The sequence below is a fragment of the Microtus oregoni genome, unplaced genomic scaffold, assembly GCF_018167655.1.
Source record: "Microtus oregoni isolate MIOR12 unplaced genomic scaffold, Mior012 000002F_ref0000024, whole genome shotgun sequence".
Lineage (NCBI taxonomy): Eukaryota > Metazoa > Chordata > Mammalia > Rodentia > Cricetidae > Microtus > Microtus oregoni.
In genome coordinates, this window is record NW_024543061.1 from 25,819,060 (window position 1) to 25,843,483 (window position 24,424).

Sequence of the window (24,424 nt, forward strand, 5' to 3'; positions counted from 1 at the left end):
GCAGTGATGTCTCTGTAAGCGTTAATAGATTGCTGCGTTTTTCTTCAGTTCATTCCCCTGCCCCTGTATCAAACATTAAAGAAGAAATCACATCTGTGATCACATCTTTATCCACATGCAGGAAGCAAGAACTAGAAGTTGGATGAGACTCTAAGATGAAAAAAAATCAAACATTAAAGAAGAGGCTATTTAAATTAATTATATAATTGGCAGTATGGGGGAGGGGGGACCAAAGTAACTAGGTAATCCAGAAACACACAGACTCAGAAAGACAGAGGTCTGAAATTTACATATAAGGGAATTTGACTCCCAAATTAACAAAACAAAAACAATAATCAAGAATAAAGTAAAAGTTTGCCAATTTTAGCAATGTAAAAAATCAACCTTCTAAGATTGTCACATAGTTGGGTTCAAATGTCTAATTTCAGAAACTGTAAGATATGAAGAAACAAGAGCAGGAGCCCATTGCAAGGAACAGACTCAACAGAAGCTGCTTCTGAAAGGCCTGCTGTCAGTCACATGTGGGCAAGCTTTAAAAGAACTGTTCTAGAGATGTTCACAGAACTGTGGGGAGGTGTTGAAAACATAAAAGACAAAGGTGTGAGCAAAATCCATTTACTAATACATAGAGAGAAAGATAGAGGGGAACAAAAAAGATTTCCTAGAGCTAAAACGTATAGTAACTGAAACAGAAAATTCACTGGAAGGAAGGATCAGTGACCATGAAGACAGAACAGAAAGAAAAATAAAGAAGGGTGAGCAGAGCCCAAGTAGGGTGTGTCCATGGAAGTCTCCCTAGAGGGGGTGTGTCCACAGAAGTCTCCATCAGAGGGGGTGTGTCTACAACTGTCTCCATCAGAGGGGGTGTGTCCACAGAAGTCTCCACCAGAGGGGGTGTGTCCACAGAAGTCTCCCTAGAGGGGGTGTGTCCACAGAAGTCTCTAACAGAGGGGGTGTGTCCTTGGAAGTTTTGTGGTTCTTTTGTCTCTTGGTGACCTCTGTACTGTCTGTTCTTTTGTTAATTTTTTTTTTTATTTTAATCCCCTCCCAGTCTCCAACTTTAGCTGAGGGTTTAATTTTCTTGATTTTTGTCTTAAGTTTTATTGATCTTTTAATTATTTTTATGGTATTGATTTCTAATTTTTATTTCCTCTTTTCCCCCCTAATTTTGAATTTTTGTTGTCCTTTTTCTAGTTTCTTTAGGTGCAACTTTATTTATTTGGTAATAATATTCTTTTTTGGTAAGATAGCACACTGCCCTTGTGGTCAACAGCTATATGGGTTGTTCTTTTCACTTCTTTAGTCTATTTATATCTTTGAAGCTAAAATACATCTCTAGTACCCAACATGTTGGTCTTTTTTTTTGCGGAGTTTAATCTATTTACATATAAAGCAGTCCTTGACATATAAGTACTTGCCTTAGTGTTTTCCTGTGGTCTGCTGTTTCACCATTCATTGGTTTCTTTCTTTTTGATTTACTGTAATCCTTGGTGATTCATTCTGATATTATACTTTGAGTGCTTGACTCTTCCTACTGATTTCATTTTTTGAGGCAGAGTCTCGTGTAACTCAAATTGACCTTGAACTCCTTGTTTAGTGGAGGGCAACCTTGAAGTTGACAGCTAAACCCTCTACTTGTGTCTGAATGTTATGCTGGGATTAAAGGCCACACATGCACCACTGGTTTCAAGTGGAATCTGCTAGTTTTTACTTTGAGGTTTTCATGGGGCTTAAATGAAACATTTTGTAGTTATAATTTTCTGTTTCAGAGTGATAACAATCTCATATGAATACACTTTACTCCTTTCCTATTTTTCCTTTGTGCTGTATGCCACCTTTATTTTTATACTTCTGTACTCACTGATAGATTACTGAAGGTATAGTAATAGCATCTAATGGTTTTGTAACTTTTACACCAAATTAGAAGTGCTTTCCACCTGCTCTAATTGTGCTAGTGGTTCCCACTGCTGTGTTCTTCGTGCTGTTTGTTAGTTCTTCTTGTTTATATTGAGCTCTCAACATTTTCTAGATAGATATTATATTGATGGACTCCTGTCTTTGTGTGGGAATGTCTTCACCTTTTTATTTCTGAAGTACACCTTTGCATGGTTTTGGACTCTCAGTTGGTGAAGTTTTTTTTTTCTTTTATTTCCCCCTTGAGCACAATGATTATATCACTTTACTTATTCTTGGCTTGTAAGACTTTTGTTGAAAAAGTCCATTATGGCTACAAACATTTCCTTTTGTGTGACCAGTCTCTCAAATCTGATCTTGCCTTTTTATTCACATTTTAAAAATTATCTTATGTGCATAGATGTTTGTCTATGTACTATGTGTATGCAATGCCTGTGGAGGACAGAAAAGGTCATCATATCCTCTAGAACTGAAGTTATAGACAGTTGTGAGCTGCCATGTAGGTTCTGGGAATAGAACCCAGATCTTCTGATAGAGCAGCTGGTTCTTTAAATCAGTGAGCCATCTCTTCAGTCTCTAGCCTTGCTGATCTGGGGTTGAGGGTTTGTATCCCATGGTTTCTAGAGGCCCTCATGCTTCCCAAGATTTAGGAGTTTTTGGATAGTATTTATTTAAGCTTTCTGACAGTTTCTCCTTCTTCTTTGTGACTCTTATACCTTGTTCAGTTTTCTTTTTTTTCTAACCCTCTATCTGGCCAGTTTTAAATGTTTCACCTTCCCATTTACTTATCTTACTCTTGCATAGTTCATCCTGCAGGTGACGCTTTATTGAATTTTTCAATACTGTCCTACTGTTCTCCACCCTCCACCTTCTTATTTAGTTCTTTTTATGTTTTCAATTTCTTTATTAAATTTCTCGATTTTCTGGTGTATTGTTTTCCTAATTCGGTTTAGTTTTATATTTGTGTTTTCTACTTACCATTGAGCTTTTTAAATATGATTGTTTTCTATTCTTTTTAAGCAGTTTGAAGACCTCCATTGCTTGGACCAGTATGAACAATGTTTGTGTCTCCTTAGATAGTGTGTATTTGTCTCTTTTTTATCTGGGTAGCTCTGCGTTGCTGTCTTTTTTTTGAAGGAACATACATTTCTTTTGGTCTCTACAGACTTTTTCAGACAGATAAATCTTTTCTATTTGTGCTACTATAACAATATTCCTGAGATTTGTAACTTATAAGCAAAAGAGATTTATTTCTCACAGTTCCAGGGTTTGAGAAGGCCAGGATTGAGACAGTGCAGGGTTGGTTGTTTGGTGGGACTGCTGCTTTGGAGGTTTCACCTTGCTTCTGCGTGCTTTGAAGAAAGCAGGACAGTTTCTCAGGTTGTTTTGCAAGGGCACCTAACCTCATTCAGAAGGGTAAACATGACTCAGCAGTCACCCTTTATTTCTTTAGTTTCTGGGCATTGAATTCAAGGCCTTGCAGGTACTTAGCAGGCAGTCTTCAATGAGCTACTCTCCATCATTTCTTTGTTGGACAGTCACACCTCTGCATACCATAGGATGGGGGAGGAACCTTCAGCATCCATTTTGGAGGGAGAAGGAAGCATGCAGCTAGGGAAGTGATGGAGTGGACAGGAGCCATCCATATGGTTCTCAGAGGGGTTCACAGCTGGAGGCCTAATTAGATCCTTGTGGTCACCAGGTGGCTTTAACTGATGTGTTTTGGAGTCTAGATGTCAAGCTTATCCTATATGTGTTGGTGACTCCTCCTAAGTTAATGCCTGGGTATCTGAGTTGTCAGTATAAGCCTCTGACTGTGACCCAGCCACAGATTTGCTTCAGGGTTCACTTCCACTACCCAAGTCTTTAGATACACTTCTGAGGCACAATTGACCATGTCTTCTTCAGGTTCTGTTTGTAGTTGGGACTGCTGTCTACCAGTACCTAAGAGGGTTTGCCCTCCTTGCCAGAGCTTCTACAGGGTCTGCTGTAGTACTGTGTAGTACTGTCTGTGTAGTACTGTGCCTGCCCTACATTCTAGATCACTGTTTCCCATTCCATACTTCCTAACTCTCCATTTCTTTGTGGGCTGAATTCTGAGTATAACTGCTTCAAACCATTGATGAGTAAACCAGAGTTAACCCTCAGGGGTGGCTCTAGAACCACACATGAGAATAGATCAGCAGTCACATCACCCAAGACATATGTGGCCATGCTCCTTCAGGTTTCTCTGGTTTTGGCAGGAAAATCTTCCAAAGCCAAGTAGGTTTATAGCCACATCCACAGGAGTTTGGGGCCATTTCTAGGTCTAGAGCTGGAAACAATGCTGTTAAGTTTGTCCCTGATACACCGTTCTATCCCGTCACTGGACCCTGCTCCTTTGTGGTCTCTGCCAGGCCTTCACCACATTCTCTGTGAATCCCAGTGCTCTCACAGAAGCACTTCTGTCCATAGATGGCTGTGTACTTATTGTGTGGGCACAAGTAGAAAAACACCTATCCCACCTTTATTGTGTTGACTGTTTTCTTTATGAGGTGTCTTCTCTGTGTTTGACTGTATCCCGTACGACTACCATTGAGTTAATGCTTTATTACATGTTTAAATACAAGTTATGATTTAAACACAAGATATGTTTTTTGGACATTTTATTTAGATCTTTGCATTGTATTGTTTTCTATTCACCCATTCACAGTTTGGTAAAAACACATGCATGTATACTTTTCAGGTATACAATATTGTGCTGGTAACTGTGAACACATTGATCTAAATCCACCCACCCCTGAAGTGAGAGATCTAATGAGCCTAGTCTCTAGGAGCCTTTTTCTTCCCTCTTTCCCCCTCCTTTTGTTTCTTCTTGACATGATTTTCCCATGGAACTCCCTTTCTGTTCTGGCCAGCTTCTTTCTGAGCAGCGTGTCCAGGAGTGGGTTCCCCAGGGAGTCCATCAGTTCCTCTGCAATTAGCCTCCTGGAGCTACCTTGAAGTGATGCAAGAGGGCTTGGCTTCCCCAGAGCCATCCTCTAGTCTAATGCTCCCCTTATCTGCTGCTCCAGGGAGACAGATACCAGGAAACCATTATGTTAATACATCAACAACAGCTTCTATTTTTTCAACCCCCCCCCCCACAAAAATCGGTGACCTGATATGATCTTAAGATGCAAACAAGCACCAACATACTTTATTCTGTGTGGTGCTGAGAATCTTGTTAGCACTGGCCTAAATCTTAAGCCAGTCATGTAAGAGTGTTTTTGCATATTATCTGAACTAGATACTTCCTGGAGCAGTGCTATACTTATGCTGCCTAGAGGCCTTTTTGTAGTTTGTCTTTTAGCTTCCCTCCTCTCCAAACATGCTCTATTTTCTTCCCACAGTTACTCTTTCACCCATTTGTCGGATGCTATTAATTTTCCTTTTTGGAAATACATTGTTCCCATTACTCATCTTTCTTTAAAAACTGTTCTTGTTTTATGAACAATGTGTAAAGAATCAGGTTATGTTGAGTTTTCCAGACTTGCTTTAGATCAATTTCTGAATTTCCTGTCTAGCTTATTTTCGCTTCACCCACATGGCATGGGCACAAGCATGCTTGTGCACATACACGCACACGCATAGGAGAAGAAAGCATGTAGCTAGGAAGTGACTGGGTGGGCTGCGTGGATCACAGTGGGGCGCACAGCTGGGGCCTTGGATCCTAGTGGCCACTGGGTGGGCTTATTTAAAAACACTCTTTTCAGAGACAGTGAGAAGAAGAAGGCAGAGCTAAAGGACACATGGGACATGAAAGCAGAAAGGAGACTGGGGGTTTACATGGAGAATGGGAGACAGGGAGGAGTGTCACTAAAGCACACTTGGTTTGGGAATGCTATGATGATATCTAATATCTCATATGCTGATTTAAAATAAGTTTATAAAGGAAGTACATAGCAGATATTTCCTCACCTATAAAATAATACACCATTTTTAATACTGGTAAGCCTGAAAGAACTCTAATATCCTAAAATGTACCAGGATCATTTAAGATGAGCACAGTTCCACATTTTGTACCAATGGTGTTGGCAATGGAGGGGGAAGAGTGGATATTTTTTTAAATGTTCTGTTTATAAATAGAGATTACAGACTGCTGCTCCTTTGACTTCTTTTCAAATTAATTAATTAATTAATTTTAAACAATCTTTTCTCACTTTACAGACCAATCCCATGTCCCACTCCCTCCCTCCTCCCGCTGCCCCCTCCTACACCCCACTCCACTCCCATCCAATTTTCAGAGAGGGTAAGCCTTCCCATGGGGAGTCAACAAAGTCTATCACGTGGCTTTGAGGTAGGACCAAGGCCCTCCCCACTATGTCTAGGCTGAGCAAGCTATCCCTCCAAAGAGAATGGGCTCCAAAAAGTCAATTCAAGCACTAGTGATAAATCCTGGACCCACTGCCAGTGGCCCCTCAGATTGCCCCAGCCATACAACTGTCACCCACATTCAGGGGCCTAGTTTGGTCCTATGCAGGTTCCCCTGCTGTCAGTCCAGAGTCAGTGAGCTCCCACTAGCTCAGGTCAGCTGTTTCAGTGAGTCTTTACCATCATGGTCTCTACATAATTATATTATTGCTCCTCCCTCTCTTTGACTGGACTCTGGGAGCTCTGCCCAGTGCTTCACTTTGGATCTTTGCATCTGCTCCCATCAGTTGCTGGATGAAGGTTCTATGATGACAGTTAAGGTAGTCATCAATTTGATTACAGGGGAAGGCCAGTTCAGGCACCCTCTCCACTATTGCATGGGGTCTTAGCTGGCATCATCCTTGTGGATTCCTGAGAATTTCCCTAGTGCCAGGTTTCTTGCTAACTCAATAATGGCTCCCTCCATCAAGGCATCTCTTTCCTTGCTCTCTCTCTCTCTGTCCTTCCCCCATCACGACCATCCTGTTCCTTCATGTTTTCCTCCCCCTGCCCCTTCTCACTTCCCTCACTTCATCCTTTCCTTCCACCCTCCCCCCATATTCCCAATTTTCTGATAAGATCTTGTCTGTTTCCCTTTTCCAGGGGCATCTATGTATGTTTCGCTTGGGGTCCTCCTTGTTACCTAACTTCTCTGAGATTGTGGACTACAGGCTGGTTATCTCTTCTTTAACGTCTAGTATCCACTTATGAGTGACTACATAACGTGTTTGCCTTTCCAGGTCTGGGTTATCTCACTCAGAATGATTTTTTCTACTTCCATCCATTTGCCTGAAAATTTCAAGATGGCATTGTTTTGTTTTTTGTTTGTTTGCTTTTTTTTTGTAGTCTCTATTGTGTAAATAAATGGACCACATTTTCTTTATCCATTCTTTGGTTGAGGGGCATCTAGCTTGTTTCTAGGTTCTGGCTATTATGAAGAATGCTGCCATGAACACATTTGATCAAATGTCCTTCTGTTGTAATTGAACATCCTTTGGGTACATGCCCAAGAGTGCTATTGCTGGGTCTTGAGGTAGGTTGATTGACCATTTTCTGAGAAAGTGCCATATTAATTTCAAAAATGGCTGTACAAGTTTGCACTCCCACCAGCAGTAGAGTGTTGGGGGAGGGGCCACTTTGTTTCTTCCTGGCTTCAAGAACCCACATAATCACACAGAAAGTGTATTAATCACTGCTTGGCCCATTAGCTCTCACTTCTTATTGGCTAACTCTTACATCTTAATTTAACCCATTTCTAGTAATCAGTGTATTAGCATGAGGCTGTGGCTTACTGGCTAAAGTTTCAGCATCTGTCTTAGGCAGCGGCACCTCTATGGCGTCTCTCTGACTCTGCCTACTTTCTTCCAGCATTCAACTTGCTTTCCCTGCCTACCTAAGTTCTGCCTTGCTCTAGGTCCAAAGTAGGTTATTTATTCATTAATAGTAATCATAGCACACAGAAGGGACTCCCACATCACCTCCCTTTTCTGTTTAAATAAAAGGGTTTTAATTTTAACATAGTAAAATTACATATAACAAAACAATTATCAAGAAGGAAATACAGTTACAACGTTTATATCTACTTTATCTTTTATCATAACTAAGGAAAACTGTAACTATAAATTCTTCAACTCCATCAAATACTCCAGAAGCATATAACATTATCCAAGTAAACAGGAAGTACATTGTAAGTAACTTCCAAAACTCTAGAAATGGCAGAGACATCTTGCCACATGGGTAGTCACCCAATTTTTTTCTGTACCATTGGGGCATTCATCTTCAGCCTAATGGCCCATAGTATCCAGCAGACTTTTCCAATAAGCAGGAAATTTCAAAGACAGTTCCACCTATATTGACAGTTTGTCAGTCACTTTCTTCTGTAGCCTGAAGAATGTCTAGCAGACTCTTTCATGAAGCAGAAACCCTGAAGGATCATCTCACTTTTAGGCAAGTTTAGCAGTCATTTCTCAAGTTTTTAAGTGGATTTTAGTTAGTCATATTGGCACCAGTCTGTTGGAGGAGCGGCCACTTGTTTGTCCCACCTGCCCAGAACCAAAATAACCACACAGAAACTATAGTAATTAAAACACTGTTTCCGGGCAGCCGGGAAACAAGTTTCCCCTCCTCCAACAGTAGAGGAGTGTTCCCCTTATTCCACATCTTCTCTAGCATAAGCTGTTTTCAGCTTTTGATCTTAGGTATTCTGACAGATGTAAGATGGTATTTCAGAGTCATTTTGATTTGTATTTCCCTGATGGCTAAGAATGTTGAACAGTTCCTTACGAGTCTTTTGGCCATTTGAGATTCTTCTGTTGAGAATTCTCTAATTCTCTGTTTAGATCTGTACCTCACTTTTTAATTGGATCATTTGGTATTTTGATGTCTAGTTTTTTGAGTTCTTTATATATTTTGGAGATCAGTCCTCTGTCTGATGTGAGGTTGGTAAAGATCTATTCACTGCCTCTTATTGACTGTGTCCTTTGCCTTACAGAAGCTTCTCAGTTTCAGGATTTCCATTTTTATTTTTTGCTGATGTGGGGTTGGTAAAGATCTATTCACTGCCTCTTATTGACTGTGTCCTTTGCCTTACAGAAGCTTCTCAGTTTCAGGATTTCCATTTTTATTGTTTATTGCACTGAGTGTCTGTGCTACTGGTGTTATTTTTAGGAAGTAGTCCCTGTGCCCATGTGTTCAATGATACTACGCACTTTCTCTCCTCTGAGGGTCAGTATGACTGGATTTATATTGAAGTCTTTGATCCATTTGGACTTCAGTTTTGTACACGAGGGTAGATAAGGTTCTATTTGCATTCTTCTACATGTTTATTTGACTTCTTAAATCCCTTTTAACTCTAATTCTATTGTTTCAAATTTAGTTTTCTGTAGGTATTTTGTGTGTGGCTGTGCATATATACCCATGCACTTATTCCTGTGAAAGTCAGCAGTCAAACTTGAGTTTCATTCTTTAAGTACTGTCCCCTTGTTTATTTAGACCAGGTCTTCCTTTGACCTTTGCTATTGGAAATTTTGGGGTATCCTTTTGTAGTCACCAAATAATAGTGTGGAAATTAGACTACCTCTCATTAATAAAAGAATTTAAGTTTGAAAAACTCCAGGCAAATAAGCTGTGCATCTTGGCACCTGCTCAGAGGAGGAGAACGAAGAGATGGGCAACAAAAAAGGCCTTGCCATTTGAGTGAAACCTGCCTGCAAGTAAGCCACATGGTAACAGGTACCCATAAAGTGAGGAGTAGAACTTTAGAAATAAGGATAAGCCCAAAGCTTTAGAAAGAACATGCTTATAAAATAGAAGAAAAGGAAAAATCCTTTTCTGAATACTAGACTGTGGTCCTGTAGGCTACTGGGGGTTGGAATCTGGCAAGAAAAGAATATTATCTCATTAAAGCTAGGTATAATTATACTGACCATTTCTTTAGTACAGTTTAAGGTGAACCTGCCTTCCTGAGGGATGGTCCTTAACCCTGCTCAGTTAAATTGTGAGGTGTCCATCATAGCCAGAGATTTTATCCTCTTGGCAAGAAAGAAATAGTTTTCCCTTGAGGGACCTTTACTGCTGGCCTGTCACCTGGAACTTAGCAATAGATCCACCAAGCCTCAAGGAATTTCCCCAGCTCCTGGATAACAAGAATGCACCATCATACCTGGCACCCCCCTTTTTTTCTCATCTGGCTTCTGGGATCAAACACAGATCCTCATGTTTCCAAAGCAAGCACTTTACCTACCTACTGCATCCTTAGTATTCACCACACTTCATACTAAAGTATTGTTTTCTTCAGCCAATTGGGAATGCACCAGATAAAATTTGAAGCCTCTGTTTTCTTCCATGAAATAATGGACTTTATAATCATCAACATCTTTCTGAAAAGAAATCTAGAGAACCTTTGAAATTAGCAATTTTTTCTTTTATCCTTTAATAACTTTATTAGACTGTGAACATTATTCAAGTTTTAAATTTATAGGATATTTTGAAAATTAACAGTTCTTAAAATGATGACCAAATCTCAAAGGGTTTGTGTGTTTAGAATGTCAGAGGTTAATATCAGTGGTTTCCTTTCTCCGAGGACTCTTCTCTCCCTATGTGCTGATTTTGCTGTAACTTTGTGAGCCTCCTTTTAACATGTCTTACACATCTTTCAATTAATTAGACATTTTTTTGAATTTCTGAATTGAATCTCTGAGTCCAGACTTGGTACCATATTACACTCAGTGAGTCCCTCCTGACAGGACAGGGCACAGGATGGAGAGAGTGTACTCCATGGAATGAGTTGATGCTGCTTGCAACTAGTATAACTTACCTAGCAAACAGATGCCAACTCACCAGAGTTTGGCTCCATCCCCAAGCAACAGGAACTAATGAAAGGGAGGATTTGGTTCTGTGTGAAATGAAGCAGGATTTTTGATTTCCTGGGTGGTACTGAGACTGCCCTATAGAACTCCAGGCTGTGGACACTTTCTTGTTGTCATGGGTCACCAAAAGCCTGCAAGCCTACTGTCCAGAAACAAGTTCAAAAAGGACCAGTCCATGGTTATATCTGCTGCTTCCAATTGGCTGGGATTCATGATGTCAGAAATCCATGGCTCTAGGGACCTTACCATGTATACGTGAAATTGGCTTGTTCACACATCAGCTTTCCTTCCCACCTGTCAGGCAGTGTTTGAGAGTTTGTACATGTAAGCCTGTCCTGCTGTGTCGCTTATTGCTAGAAGAAGTACTGCTGATCAGTGCTGTTTTATATCACCATGCCTGCACACTTGTATTTCCTTTTCTTGGGTTATGACAGTTTATAATACAAAGAAGAGATCACTGTCTTCTCTCTAGCAGCCTTGAGTAAAATCATGAGGTAGGTGCTTATTAGCATAAGTCCCTTGTATATTATATTTACATAGTTGAAATTGGCCTCTCCATGGATTATTATTTTTCTTTGAAATAGTCACATTTCATACTAACTTTTTCATATATATAGTTTTTACTCTAGGAGGTCATATTTCCGAGACTATATTAATTTATGGTTATAGAAATTTTATTTCATACATTTTTTAAAATTTTTTCTAATAAATGAAAATTTCTGTGTTGTGGCTAACAGCCTAGTCATATTAACTACCTCAAAACAGAACAATTATTTGCCTATAGTTGTTGCTTTAAATAAATATCTGCTCATTGAATCATCCCTGGTTCAGCTCTGTTTCTTTTTGTGTTTTGTCATAAGCATAGGACAATATTTCTTGGCACTGGTTCGCCAAACCTCTGAGAATTCAGTTAAAGCTATGAACCTTCATTTGTGGAGAAATGCATATTCACAAAAGCAAAATATATAATTATAAGGATAATCAGTTATGATATGCTTGCCACTCTGTCGACTGCTTTATATATGTGACTTGGCTTAATCTTTATCACTACATTATAAGAAATAATCTTGTATTCTGAGTTTTATTTAATGATTTTTAAGACATAAACAGGTGAAGTAATTTGTTGAACTCAGGAGTTAGTAAGTGGAGAAATGGAGCTCCAGTTCTGATTTTTATGACCCCAAATACTGTCTCCCTAAAGACATTGTGCCTGTGGTTTTAGGGAACTCATTAGTTTATAAGCCTGCAAATTGACACCTGAGTTAAGGACCTTACCTGAAACAACCCAGACACTTTTGTTACCAATTATGTGTCTAGTGAGTCTTGATTTTTATATAACCTGCTTAATTGAAACATAATATTTTTGAACATCTACTATTTTGAATAATTGTTAGTCTTTGTGATAAGGTCCTTATCTCTAGGGAATTTACTATCTTCATGGGATTGTAAGTATTATAGGAGTTTAATTCAGTAATAGAGGACTTGTCTAGCACAAGGCCTTAGATATGATGCCCAGAACTGAAAAAAGAATTATATATGTGAAACAAAGAAAAAATTATAAATATGATTTTACACTAATTAGATGTTTCCACAACTGATTTATGGAGATTAATCTCTTCACTTTGTTGTACCTGGCATAATTACTATTATCTGGTTCTCTTTTATAAAAAGGCTACCATGTCTTTTGGAAACCTGAAGATTTGATGTAACTGGAGGTTTCTCTTCTGTCTGCTAGTTTCCAAATAAATCCTCAGAGGCTTATATTAATTATAAAAGTTTGGCTGATGGCTCAGGCTTATTATTAATTAGCTCTTAAAACTTATAATAACCCATTTCCATTATTCTATATTTTACACAAGGCTCGTGTCTTGTTACCTCACATCTTCTCCAGCAGCTGCTGGCATCTCCCTGACTCTGCCTTCTTTTTCCTTTATCTTTGCTTGGATATCCCATGTGGCTCTAGTCTCCCTGACTATTGGCCAAATCAGCTTCTTTATTAATCAGTGGTAATAAAATATATTCACAGCATACAGAGGGGCATCCACATCAGTCATAAAAATCAGGTTGGTAAAGTGACTGAGAGTTCAGCATATAGCACATTCAGACTCCTGAGTTGGTTTATCTGTCCTCCAGAGAGCATGTTCAGTGAGGAGTGACATGAATACAAACCTAGCTCCCAAGCCTTTCAGTGGTGTGCATGGGTAATTCTGTTGAGTTGGACATAGACAGGACAGCAGGAACATCTCAGTAGTTAGGCATTTTCACTCAACCAGAGCTGCTCTTGATAAAGAGGACTTGAAATGATGCTTTAAATGAGGCAACTCGAGCCACTCAAGGCAGTCTGTCAACCTTGGAGGAAGTGTGTGTAAACTGAACACTTAACAAGGCTATTGGGGCGAGAGGGCATAGCTAGAATTTAAAGAACTGCTTTCAATATGAGCATAAGGTGAGGAAAATGTACATTTGGGATACACAGTTCCTGCACACTAGTTTATCAGATATGATTCTTTCTATTGCTCATTGCATATCATTATTGATATACAGGGTACACTGTGTCAAGCTTTCCTTTAATGTGCTTGTCACCAAATGTTTGTACAGTTTTAAAACTTTACTCTTTTGAAACTTGGGTCCTCCTTTGGATAATGTTGGTTTCTAAGTGGCATGTGAGTTTTCTTCTTAAAGCAAACTAACTTTACTAAGACACTATATTCAGAGTCGATGTCTTTTTTATGTATCCTTTTTGTTTGAAATGTTTATAATAAGAGTATTTTGTATGTAGGTATATAGTACATTTGTACTATATTTAAATTAGTTTGACGTATTGATTTGTAATCCTTTCATATAATGTCCCCTTGTCGCTACAGACTAAGTTATTGGCATTACTGTTTAAAACTGGGACAAGGATTTTTTTGTGAATCTGTTACAGCTTCAAAATGGGTGGAAAGAGGAGACACAGGCAAATGAGCAGCCGTCATTGTTCATATGTCATCTTTTGAATATATCCTGTGTAGAGAGTCACCTAGTTTTCCAGCTATAAAAAAAGAAAAATATACCAGTTCTATGAGTTCTCAAATTCCAACTTGGGTGGGGAATATGTGTTTGAAAAGAAAACACTTCATGTATTTTTAAGTACTCCAGCTGATGTTAATGTAATTAGTAGATGGATATGAAATGTTCATCATGCTTTGACTTCACAAGAAGAATTGAAGATTCAGTAAATACGCATATCTTGACTGTATATGTGCTTGTCATTGTGGAGGGAACTTCAGACCTTTTGGTTTCCTAATAAGCAGAGCTCAGGGACAATAAAACTTGACATTCTTACCAGTACTAGCATTTGTCCCTGTAGCCCTAGGTAATTTTTTTCTTGTTAATGACATGGAAGCCAGAATTAAAAGGGATCATGGTTTCAAGGTGCTACTGTAACTACAAATAGCATCCATGTGACCTCTTCAGCCTAAGAGGAGACAGGTGGAGGGAGAGAAGATGGAATTTTTATTAGCATGAAAATGAAGTCAAGGGCAAAGACTGCAGTAGAAGGACAAGCATATGCAAATGTCCCTTAACATTTGCAGTAAGCTTCATCCAGGTGGGCATCTTTATATCTGCCAATACTTCTTTGCTTTTCTAAGCCAAACTCAGATCAGGGCAGCAGCGGCAGCAGCTACTGCTTCTGCTAGTGGTGTGTGTGCGTATGTGTTGTGTAGGAGGTTGGCACTCATGAGATAATACAAATAATCAGTGAGGGAATAATTAATGATGTGGCAGGGAATATTTTTGATAAATGCTTAGGGAATGAGGTGACAAGCGTGAAATTAGAAAATTCCTTCAGCGATCTGAAATATAAATAGCTTTCGGAACTGAAAAGAGTTTCTCAGCTGAAGATTTTATTGTGTTGAGAGGAAAAACTTTTTTCTTTTCCCCCCTCCCTTCCTCCTTTGCAAGTTGTTTGTCCATTCACAAAACAAATACTCTGAAGCCCAGTGCGGCTCATGGGAATAAATTTCAGGTCGAATTAGTACAGTTTCCTTGCTGTCAGGATGCTGGAATTAATGGTGTTTTGATGACACGAATTTTGAAGGGCCAACAAAGAAGCTGAAGGGAGAGAGACATGACTCCTTAGAAGCTCAGTCCTCCTCTCCCCCAGCCTCTCTTGTCTTCCCTGTCATCCGTCTGCCAATCTCCCTGTCCATGGTTAGTTAAAGGCGCTTTTTATCCTCTTTTCTTTCCCACAGAGTTTGCCAGATCCGGCCCGGTGCCTGGGTTCCAGGAGGACACGCTGCAGTTGGCCTTCATCGACTTGAGACAAGTAAGTCTTTGTGTTTTTGTTTTTTGTTTTTCTTTTAAGATGTGTGACTGAAGACCATCAGGTCTTAAGGAAGAGGGGAGGGGAGGGGTTTTGGCATTGGTGATTCACACTGGAGACCTAAGGGCTTTTCCCTGTGTTTGAGGCCACCTCTTTTATTTAGCTATCTGAGATCCTTAGCTATGGTGGAGTAAAGGTTTTGTGGGTAGAAGGGAAGGCAGGGGGTGGGAAGAGGGATCCACAGAGTAGAGGGACTCAAGTGACCCTCAAGTGATGCGGTCCATTGTGTAGCCATTGACTTCTGCAGACACAGCAAAAAGATGACTCGTCAAACCCATGCTAAGCAGGTGCACTGATGCAGAGACTGCCCGCCTGGAGAACTTTGTGTGTGGATAATGTGGCCTGCAGTGTCAAAGGAAAATGAAATGTTTTCCTTCCTGGGTTGTTAGTCCAGTTTGTTGACTTTTTTTCTGCTGCCTCACACCTTCTGTTACCTCCTGTGTAAAATGTGGTCAGCCATCAGCGACAGAAGGGTAGTGCTCGAAGGTGGTTTTCTACGGTTCTGACCAGACACGCTAGCCAGATGGGAAGTCCTGTTACAGTGTCATGATAGCGGCTAGTACTTAGGTCTACCTGAGCTTTGGCAAGTCCACACGAAAGAAAGGCCACCCATAGTGCTGTTCTTGCAGGCTAGAAGGGGTGGGTTGATAGGCCTGGTGTTTTGGGTATAGTAGAAAAAGATGTGTGGGGGCCAGAAGGGAGAGCTGTAACTGTGCTCTGTCATCTCTTCACTCTGAAGATGGATGGGGTTGGATAGAAAGTGCAAATGAAGTGAGCATCAATGACTGATGCTTCTTTCCTATTAAAACAATCTTTTTTTTTTTTGTCTGTTTTAGAAGGGGGCTGGCTTTGTTTCTCCTGCCATAATGATGCAGTGCCTCTTGTTTTCAGAGCTGACATAGTTTGCATTCTGAAAACTTGTAGATGCCCAGGGTGTTTCTTAAAGCTGTAGAACCCCTTGTCTGGGTAACCTCCTTACCACTGTGACTGGATTCCTGCCGGAATAGCTTTTAACCCATAATGGATGGCCTGAGCTAGCCCTGGACCCTTGTGGATGGGCAGTGTAATCTGTCATCAATGACAATTTTGGAAAGCCCTGTTCAGCAGAATCATGTGTCTATAAACCTGCCAAGGTTTGAGGATTCAGACCACGTCCCAGAAACGTGTGTCAACTTAATATTTGGGGGCTGGGTTGGGGTTCTTTCTCATAATGCTTTCCTAGCATTGTCAGAAATGAGCTATATCCCTCCACACTGAACACCTTCCACCTTTAGATTTGAGGTACCCAAGTTTTAGCCTTTTATCTAAGATGGGAAGATTGAGATTTTGCTTTAGGGTTCAGTGGGGATCCATTCCTTCCCTCGCCAATTTGTTCTCTGAAACCTCGAAGCCAATTCATGCTTCTTGGAAAACAGAAAGTGATTTTCACTAGAAGAACATATACTAGAAAAAGTCTTTCCTTTTCCGCTGTTGATGCAAAGGAAATGTCATTCACTAGTTTGTGGTTTGGACACCTATAGAATTCACAGACAATGTGATCTGGGTGAGAAGTGGGAAAGCACATGCAGGGTGAGGTGGGCTGAGTCAGTGGTGAATGCTCCAGTACCTGTGAGCTCCAGGTGAGCATTGGGGTTGTGGATGCTGAAGTTCCTATTTGTGCTGCACCCCGCACCCAGAGTTTCTTTTATGATGCTTAAATGATAAAGCCCAAACTACAAAATTTTACTGACTATGACAGACTGTGTCTCTTCCTCTTCAACGTGTCATCTAAAGTCTACTCACACCTTTCTCTGTTATAGCAGTAGGAAAGGGACAATTCCCAGCCTAGATGATTTGAACCACGTCCTTAGTTTAAGGCTGTGTTAATGGATAGACTGACATAATGCAAAATGATTCTTTCACATCCTGTTCTGAAAACAGCTTTTATTTTTCATTCATCTAGGCCTTCTCAGATGTTCAAACTACAGGGAGACTTCCTGTTTGTATGTTACTATAGGACTAACTTATGTTAAATAAGATGAGACATGGTTAAGTGTCCTGTTGTTTGAATTCCTTACAATCCTAAAGCAGAACTTTAAATTGGGAATGGAGGCTAGTCCTAAAACTGTACAATTAGAACTTGACATATTCCTTCGTCTTTGCAGAACACCCAACCCAGACTGTGTGTTGTGTCTCCTTTGGGGAGAACTCTACCCAAAGAAAGAAGTTCACCATCAGGCAGTCTCATTATCATGAAAATGGCCATACCCTATCTCAAGGATAACCCTTTGAGTCTGTGTTTATTGTCTGCTTGTTTTAGAAGTTGTGGCTTTTACTTTCTGTTCTTAATGCTACCAGATATCCCCTTTCCTGGTGCTGGTGTCTTTTATTCTTGCAATAGTGCTTCCTGCCTAACTTGTAGATGGTCTCATGACTGAACCTGGATGTGGGGCTTTCTCTAGCCCTGTTCTTTCAGATGCATCGTCTCACAGATTCCAGCGTTCTCACAGCTCTAAACCTTTTTAGGCTCTGATTTCATTATTTAGCTTATTAACAGATTTAATAGCTGTGCCTGGCCCAAGCAGAGGCACAAAAGGCAGAATGTATGGTGAATGTCCATGTGAGAAGGGCCTGTCTTGATGTACTGTACTATGCATGCTCTCCCAGTGCCATCCAGGTGCTGGTTGTTTGCCTCTCTGGCTTCTAGTAGTGTCATGCTGATCGTGTGTTCATGTTCTCTTGTGTCAGTTAGACTTTCAGATGCAATTAGGTGAATGCTAATGTAAAACATATTCAAAACATGAATGCTGATGAAAAAGTCTCTGTATAGTCTATAGTGGTGGTAGAGTGTCATTTGAAAGCTCTGCAATTATATTAGAGAGAAAATTAGATGTGGATCAAAAAGCTGTTTACCCTTTTCACTTACTTTATTTCCATTTTACTACTTCTTAAGGTAAAAAGGGAAATGACATTTTGGATTTACAAGCTTTCACGATATTTCAGAGGTAAAATACATTGACATACACTTTTCATTTTTTAAGATTCTAGGATTAGAAAATCTGCTATTAATAATAAACTATACAGTACAAATTGAAAGGTCTTTCTTTTTAGCATTTTATACTTATGTTATAAAAATTCAATTTCAGTACAATTTTCTTACAAAAAAGTGTGTATATTTATTTCAGTTTCCAAGCTTAGGTAATGTTAAAGTTTGAGGACAAAATAGACCCTCATTTAGTGAACTTTTTAAAAGTGGCATACACACTCCTGGAGTTACTGGCCTCTAGTTAGTAATCTTTAGAAGTTGTAGAGGGCCAACAATAGATTCTTAGTGATTCTTGACTTTTTAACAGTTCTGTGGCAAAACATGAAGTAAAAATGCTGTTGAATATTAGCATTAGATTTTCATTTCAGTTCATTTCATCAAACTATGAGTGCCTGCTGTGCACACAGCTTAAGTGGTAAACAGCAAATACACAGTGAGAATGACTATGACTTCTCCCAAAGGAGCAAATGCTGATCGCCAAGTCCTTAAATCTAATATGGACATGTTGTGATAAGTATTGTCTTAGAGATATAAGAACGTTGTATGTATTTCAGTTGTTTGACTCCCATAACATATTATCTTGAACCATATGTGAAGCCCAGGACTCTTCTAATCAGCAGTTCTGGGTAGTTGAGCAAATCTCTATACTGCAGTCAGCTGCTGGATTGAAAAGATTGGGCAGTGCAGAGGCTCTTGGTGTCTACAGTCAGCTCTTCTCTGCTCCATGTGGCCTGATCAAACCGTTTGGCAAGTGTTCCAAGAGAGGAAGTGGGCAAACCTATTGAGGTCTATGCTCAGAACCAGCAGATCATCACTTCTGCCACACCCTTCTGTCCTTAGCTAGTCTCAAGGTCAGTTCAAATTAAAGAAATTGGGACATAAGCTGCACCGTATGTTCTAGCTGGAATGGAATGCTTCTATATGAAAAGTGCAGATCAGGGGCAGGATTGAGTCTGTAAGTACAGAAGAGTATAGGCACAAAGAGCTGCAGAATGCTCATTTAAAGAGTTAAAGTGGAAGAAAACTAGACTGTGTCTGTCTGTCTGTCTCTCTCTCTCTCTCTCTCTCTCTCTCTCTGTGTGTGTGTGTGTGTGTGTGTGTGTGTGTGTGTGCGTGTGTGCGTGTATGTGTGTTTCAGTGTACTGTGTATTGGTTTAACTAAAATGTAGACTCTATTTATTTGGATATTAGAATTTTCTTTAACTCTTATCCCCTAAGTTTTCTTATTTTGTCTTTATTCTCTGCTGTTCCTTGAGAATCTCTTTTGAATGTCCCATTTATCCTCCTCCTTTAAAACTGTAAATTGTGCCACCCTAAACTATTTGACACTGATGTTATTTTATTCACATTCACTGTGAGTGCATCTAACTCCCCAAAGATGTGTTTTCTTTCTTTATTTTAGTTTTCAGTGTTCACTGTCTATATCGGACAAACACTTAACAGTTTGAGATGTTCTTTCCTTGGTAATAATCACTGTATACTCTGCTTCTTAGTTCCAGCAGTTACTTACTGTTAAATTTTTGTAAAGCTGAATGAACAAGCCTATGACATTGCATCAGATCTACTGAATGAAACTTGTTGGCAAGGTACTTCCACACTGAGCTATCCCAAGATATCTGGGCTTTTTTTAGAATGAGCTGCAGATATTCCCTCTAGGGCACTTATTCCCCAACTTCTTGCCTGTGTGTAAAGTAAACACAGTGCATTTCCATTGCACAGTCACGCTCGGCCTTGAAAACAACAGTGTGCCTAAAGAGATGCCTGTCCACTTCTTTGTAGCTGTTGAACAGACTATGATGCTACTTTTGTTAAAGTAAAAAGGAACCAATAACTTTACTTAGAATGGGAGAACATCTCAGAAACTTTTGTCCAGCATCACCTCCTATTTTCTGTTATGTCTTGATTATACTCAATAAAGGTTTTGCTTTAAAATCGAATGTCTATGTATATTGAACATTATGTGTTTCCTAAGATGAACCTTCCCTCTGTTAACCATTTGAATGCTAGTCTTAGTAGAAAACCCACTTGCATCAAAGGCTGATTCTGTGATCGAGCACACATCAAAATATCCCTCTGATCCACAGTATAACCATTCTAAATTACTGCTTAACTGGGAGACTTTCCCAGAGGTAGGTAGGAATGAGACAGATGCATATCTCAAAAGGCCCAAGGTGCCAGTTATCAGTTTCTTTCTTATCACAAACAAGAAGTTGCTAGCAGGAAGCCACCTCCCACAAATGCTTCTTCATATTAGTCTGAACCTGCTGGAATGTGAGAGACTTTTAGATAGTTTCCAAAATTATTATTTTTTATCATCATTATTATTATCACTGTTGGCAGGCCCTCACTGTGTAGCCTAGGTTAGACTTGTACTCTTGATCCTTCTACCTCAAGCCCCTGAGTTCTGGAATTATAGAAATTTTTCACCTGTGGACCTTGCTAGGGTGCTTTTGGTGTTTGAATGGCAAATATATGAAGACAGAAAACAAAGTTCTTTTGGATATGTAGGTGAGAGACCTTTTGGGTACCTAGGAGCAACACAGCAGATTTTGGCATATTTTCCCATAAAAAATGCATTAGGTTTGTCCTTTTAGCTAGTGGGCGTCTCAGATTTTCATTGTCTGTTATCACTGTCAGCTCGTCTGGCCACAGCCAGGAGTTAGATTGACTGTCCACATGATTTATTGTATCTTGGAAGAGTACTGAAGACCTTTACTACTGCAGGTTAAAACAACAGTTTCCACAAATGGGTCTGTTCTGCCACAACCCTCTGCTCTTTTCACCAGCAGAAGGACTACCATAATTTGCTGTGTGTGGTATTTTGCCAGCATCACTCTCCATAGTTTCCTACCAGGTCTGGCAGCCAGTGCTACATTCTGTTTTAGACTGTGAGAGTAAAGCACTCACAAGTATAGTATAGTGGATTGCTGGTGGTTTCCACTTTAGTCCATAGATTGTATCACTGACCTCCTTTTGCTTTATCTTAGAGGCCTGAGAAGCCTGCCAGGTAGCCCAAGGAGCTCCACTATGCTTTGCCACCGCCCCCCCCCCAAGCCAATCCAAGAGCTCTCTCCTATATTCAACACCTGGCATGTTTATGCATACCCACACATCTGGAACTTAGGGGTTTCTGACACAGTCCCATCTTTAGGAGCAGAGGTGGAGAATCATCACAGTTTTATTCACTGTAAGCAGCCATACTGTTGGAAGGTGTGTTGGTGCTAGCAGAGTGAAAGCTTCTGAGTTGTGAGCACTGACCTCGGGTGTGTTAGCTCTCCTAGAGTACATTCATTCCATCCAAGAAGGCAACTGGACTAGGCCTTGGAACTCATGTTCCACACCTATATCACTGACAGCCACCAAAGCAGCAGCAAGTGACAGCAAAGGTACAGATTTAAGAAATTGGAATATATTTCAGTTTGAAAAACACACAAGCAAAAAAACTTGGCTATAGGCTATCCTCAGCTACCTGGACTCCTGGGGAGCAAATGCCCCCCCCCCAAATCCAGAGCCCTAACCTAAAGATACCTTCTAGGCAAGTTCAGAAACCAGGAATGAGTAAAGGAATAAGATAGGACTGATGAGAAAGGAGAACCAGGACAGTCTGCATCAAGTCCTGACGGGTCAGCTGAGGGTAGAAAGCAGCCAGAGTGTAAGTTGAGGAGTAAAGGCAAGTTACAAAGGTTGGTTCTCTGGGTCAGTGGTACCCAGGAAGAAGTTAGTCTCCTTCCTGAGAGAAATAAAAGCAAGCAGGGACCTGCAGAGTCAGCAGGCTCATACAGAAGGAGCCACTCCTATGGGTGGCTCATATCTTACAGTAGGTCCTTCTTGATTACCTTCAATTTCATGGAGGTATAATTTTTTTCAACAAAATGTATGTTCTTTGAGTTTGGTAAGTGTACATTTCTGTGTGACCATTGCCTCTGAGAACAGTTTTATTATGCACAGGATTCCTTTTGCTTCTCTGAAGAATCACTCATCTTTCTACCATCATAGTTCAAAATTTTTAGAGTTGATATTCTTTGGTGTATTCTGTCTGGCTTCTTTAGTTCACACATTATTTTGAAATGTCCTCACAGTGATAACCATTTCAATAATTCATTCTTTTAATTGATGAATTATATTTCTACACTGATCTGTTCATATTTGTACATGTTTTATTGTTTTAATTTGGACTATGGTGGTTTGAATTAAAAATATCCCAAATAATCTCTGGCATTTGAACTCTTGGTCCCTAGTTGATGGTTCTGTCTGGGGGAGGTTTGGGAGATGTGGCCCTGTTGGAGGAAGAACGTCCTGAGGGTGAACTTCCAGAGTTTAAAGCCTTTTGTCACTTCCAGTTAGTTCACTTTCTGCTTCATGCTAATGGTTGAGGGTATGAGCTCTCAACTTTCTACTCTGGGCCCTATGCCTTCACTTGCCGCCATGCTTCCTACCATGTTGAACTCTTCTCCCTCTGGAATTACAACCCAAAATAATTTCTTTCTTAAGTCACTTTTTGGTCATGGGATTTTATCGAAGCAATAGAAAAGTAGCTAATACAGGCTACTGTAGAGAAACCTACTTGGGTTGTTAACATGCTAGTGTTCATGTGGACATAGGTTTCATGTTTAACATTGTTCTTTTAAAATGTCAAACTACTTTCCAATTCAATTAGACCATTTTCCATACCTACGAGTATGACTAAGAATCTAGGTCATTTCCCCTATTCTGGTCTTCAGTTTTGACCATCCTGCGATCTTGGACATCACAGTTTTGTCTTTTCCAGAATGCCATATGATAAAGTTATGTTTTTAATCTACTCAGCACACTGCCTTTGAAGTTTTTGCACTCTGGTGCCTATGTTGGTTATTCATTCATTGCTATTGTCAAATAGTATGTCATTGTATATATTATTTTCTTTCTCATTTACCACCAGTTGATTAGTATTTGGTTTGTTTCTTGATTGGGGATCTAATGAATAAATCTACAATAAACAGGAATGTATAGAGTTTTAGGTGAACATATATTTTCATTTCTCCAGAGTAAATACTTGAAAGTAGAATTACTGAATCAATAAAAGTATATTTTAATTTTATGAGAAGCCCTTTATCAAACTGTTTCTCAGAGAGACATTACCATTTTTCAGGGTTCATTGTGACACTCCGCCCCCCCCCCCCCGTGTGTGTACGCGCGCACATGTGTGGCTGTCAGAGGACAACTTCTTGGAGTTGAATTTTTCGTTCTACACTGTAGGTCCTGGGATGGAACCTACAATGGCCATCAGGCTGAGAGCAGGCACCCTCATCCACTGATCCATTCACCTGTTCTTATTCTTATATTGTTAAACTAAACATTTTATCTGGTTCTGAAATTAACTCTTGACTGAGTTCTGAAAACATTTTATACCTACATATTCCGGTAAACAGCCCATTGTTGGAAATACGTTTAATATTTTTTCTTATTCTGTGTCTTTTCATTTTCTTAACAGTATCATTAAAAAACTAATTAAAAAAAGTTTAATGGCACTTCATTTACAGTGACATTAGCTTATTCTTTTCAATCTGTTTCTGCTTTATGTTTCCTCTCTTAACAACAAATCTTCAGCTAACTCAGGTTGCAATGATTTTCTGTTTTTTTCTTGAGGCTTTAAAATGCTGGCTTCTAGGTTTAAGTCTGTGATGGTATACCTTGTATCAGCTTTTCTCTGTAATGGGAAGTGCAGTACAGGTTCCACCACAGTTTATTTAAAAAGATGTGCTTTATTTATTTATTTATTTTCGAGACAGGGTTTCTCTGTGGTTTTGGAGCCTGTCCTGGAACTAGCTCTTGTAGACCAGGCTGGTCTCGAACTCACAGAGATTCGCCTGCTTCTGCCTCCCGAGTGCTGGGATTAAAGGCGTGCGCCACCACCGCCCGGCTAAAAGATGTGCTTTATTGATATGCCTTGACAGCTTTATCAAAAATCAATAGAGGGGCTGGAGAGATCTCTTAGCAGTTAAGAACACTCTTGCAGATGGCATGGGTTTGGTTCCCTGTACTCATGCTGTGCAGCTCACTTTTGCTTTATAATTCCAGCTACAAGTGATCCAGTGCCTCCTTTTCGACCCACATGTATGAATATAGACACACATGTACACATAATTAATAAAATAAATCTTTAAAAAATTAGCCACACCCTTCATAGAAGAGCTACCAACAAACTTGGAAAAGCTGGTTCCACCCTTCACCACAAATGTGGGAGGGCAGATTCCACCCCTCATGTGAGGGGGGGAGTGGTCCCAGCAACCTGAATAGAATAACCCAGCTACCACCCAGGCACACTTTCAGGGCTTTGAATTG

At 39.9% G+C, this 24,424-nt stretch overlaps 1 protein-coding gene across 3 annotated transcripts in view; it reads left to right on the forward strand.

Annotated features, from left to right (window-relative positions):
- The window catches only part of Exoc6b (exocyst complex component 6B), a 477,853-nt gene that overhangs the window by 347,559 nt on the left and 105,870 nt on the right, over window positions 1-24,424 (forward strand). For all 3 annotated transcript variants that reach the window (XM_041645429.1, XM_041645442.1, XM_041645435.1), the window contains one exon: window positions 14,948-15,021. In XM_041645429.1, the coding sequence (XP_041501363.1) occupies window positions 14,948-15,021 (74 nt within the window). The remainder of the gene's footprint in view (window positions 1-14,947; window positions 15,022-24,424) is intronic.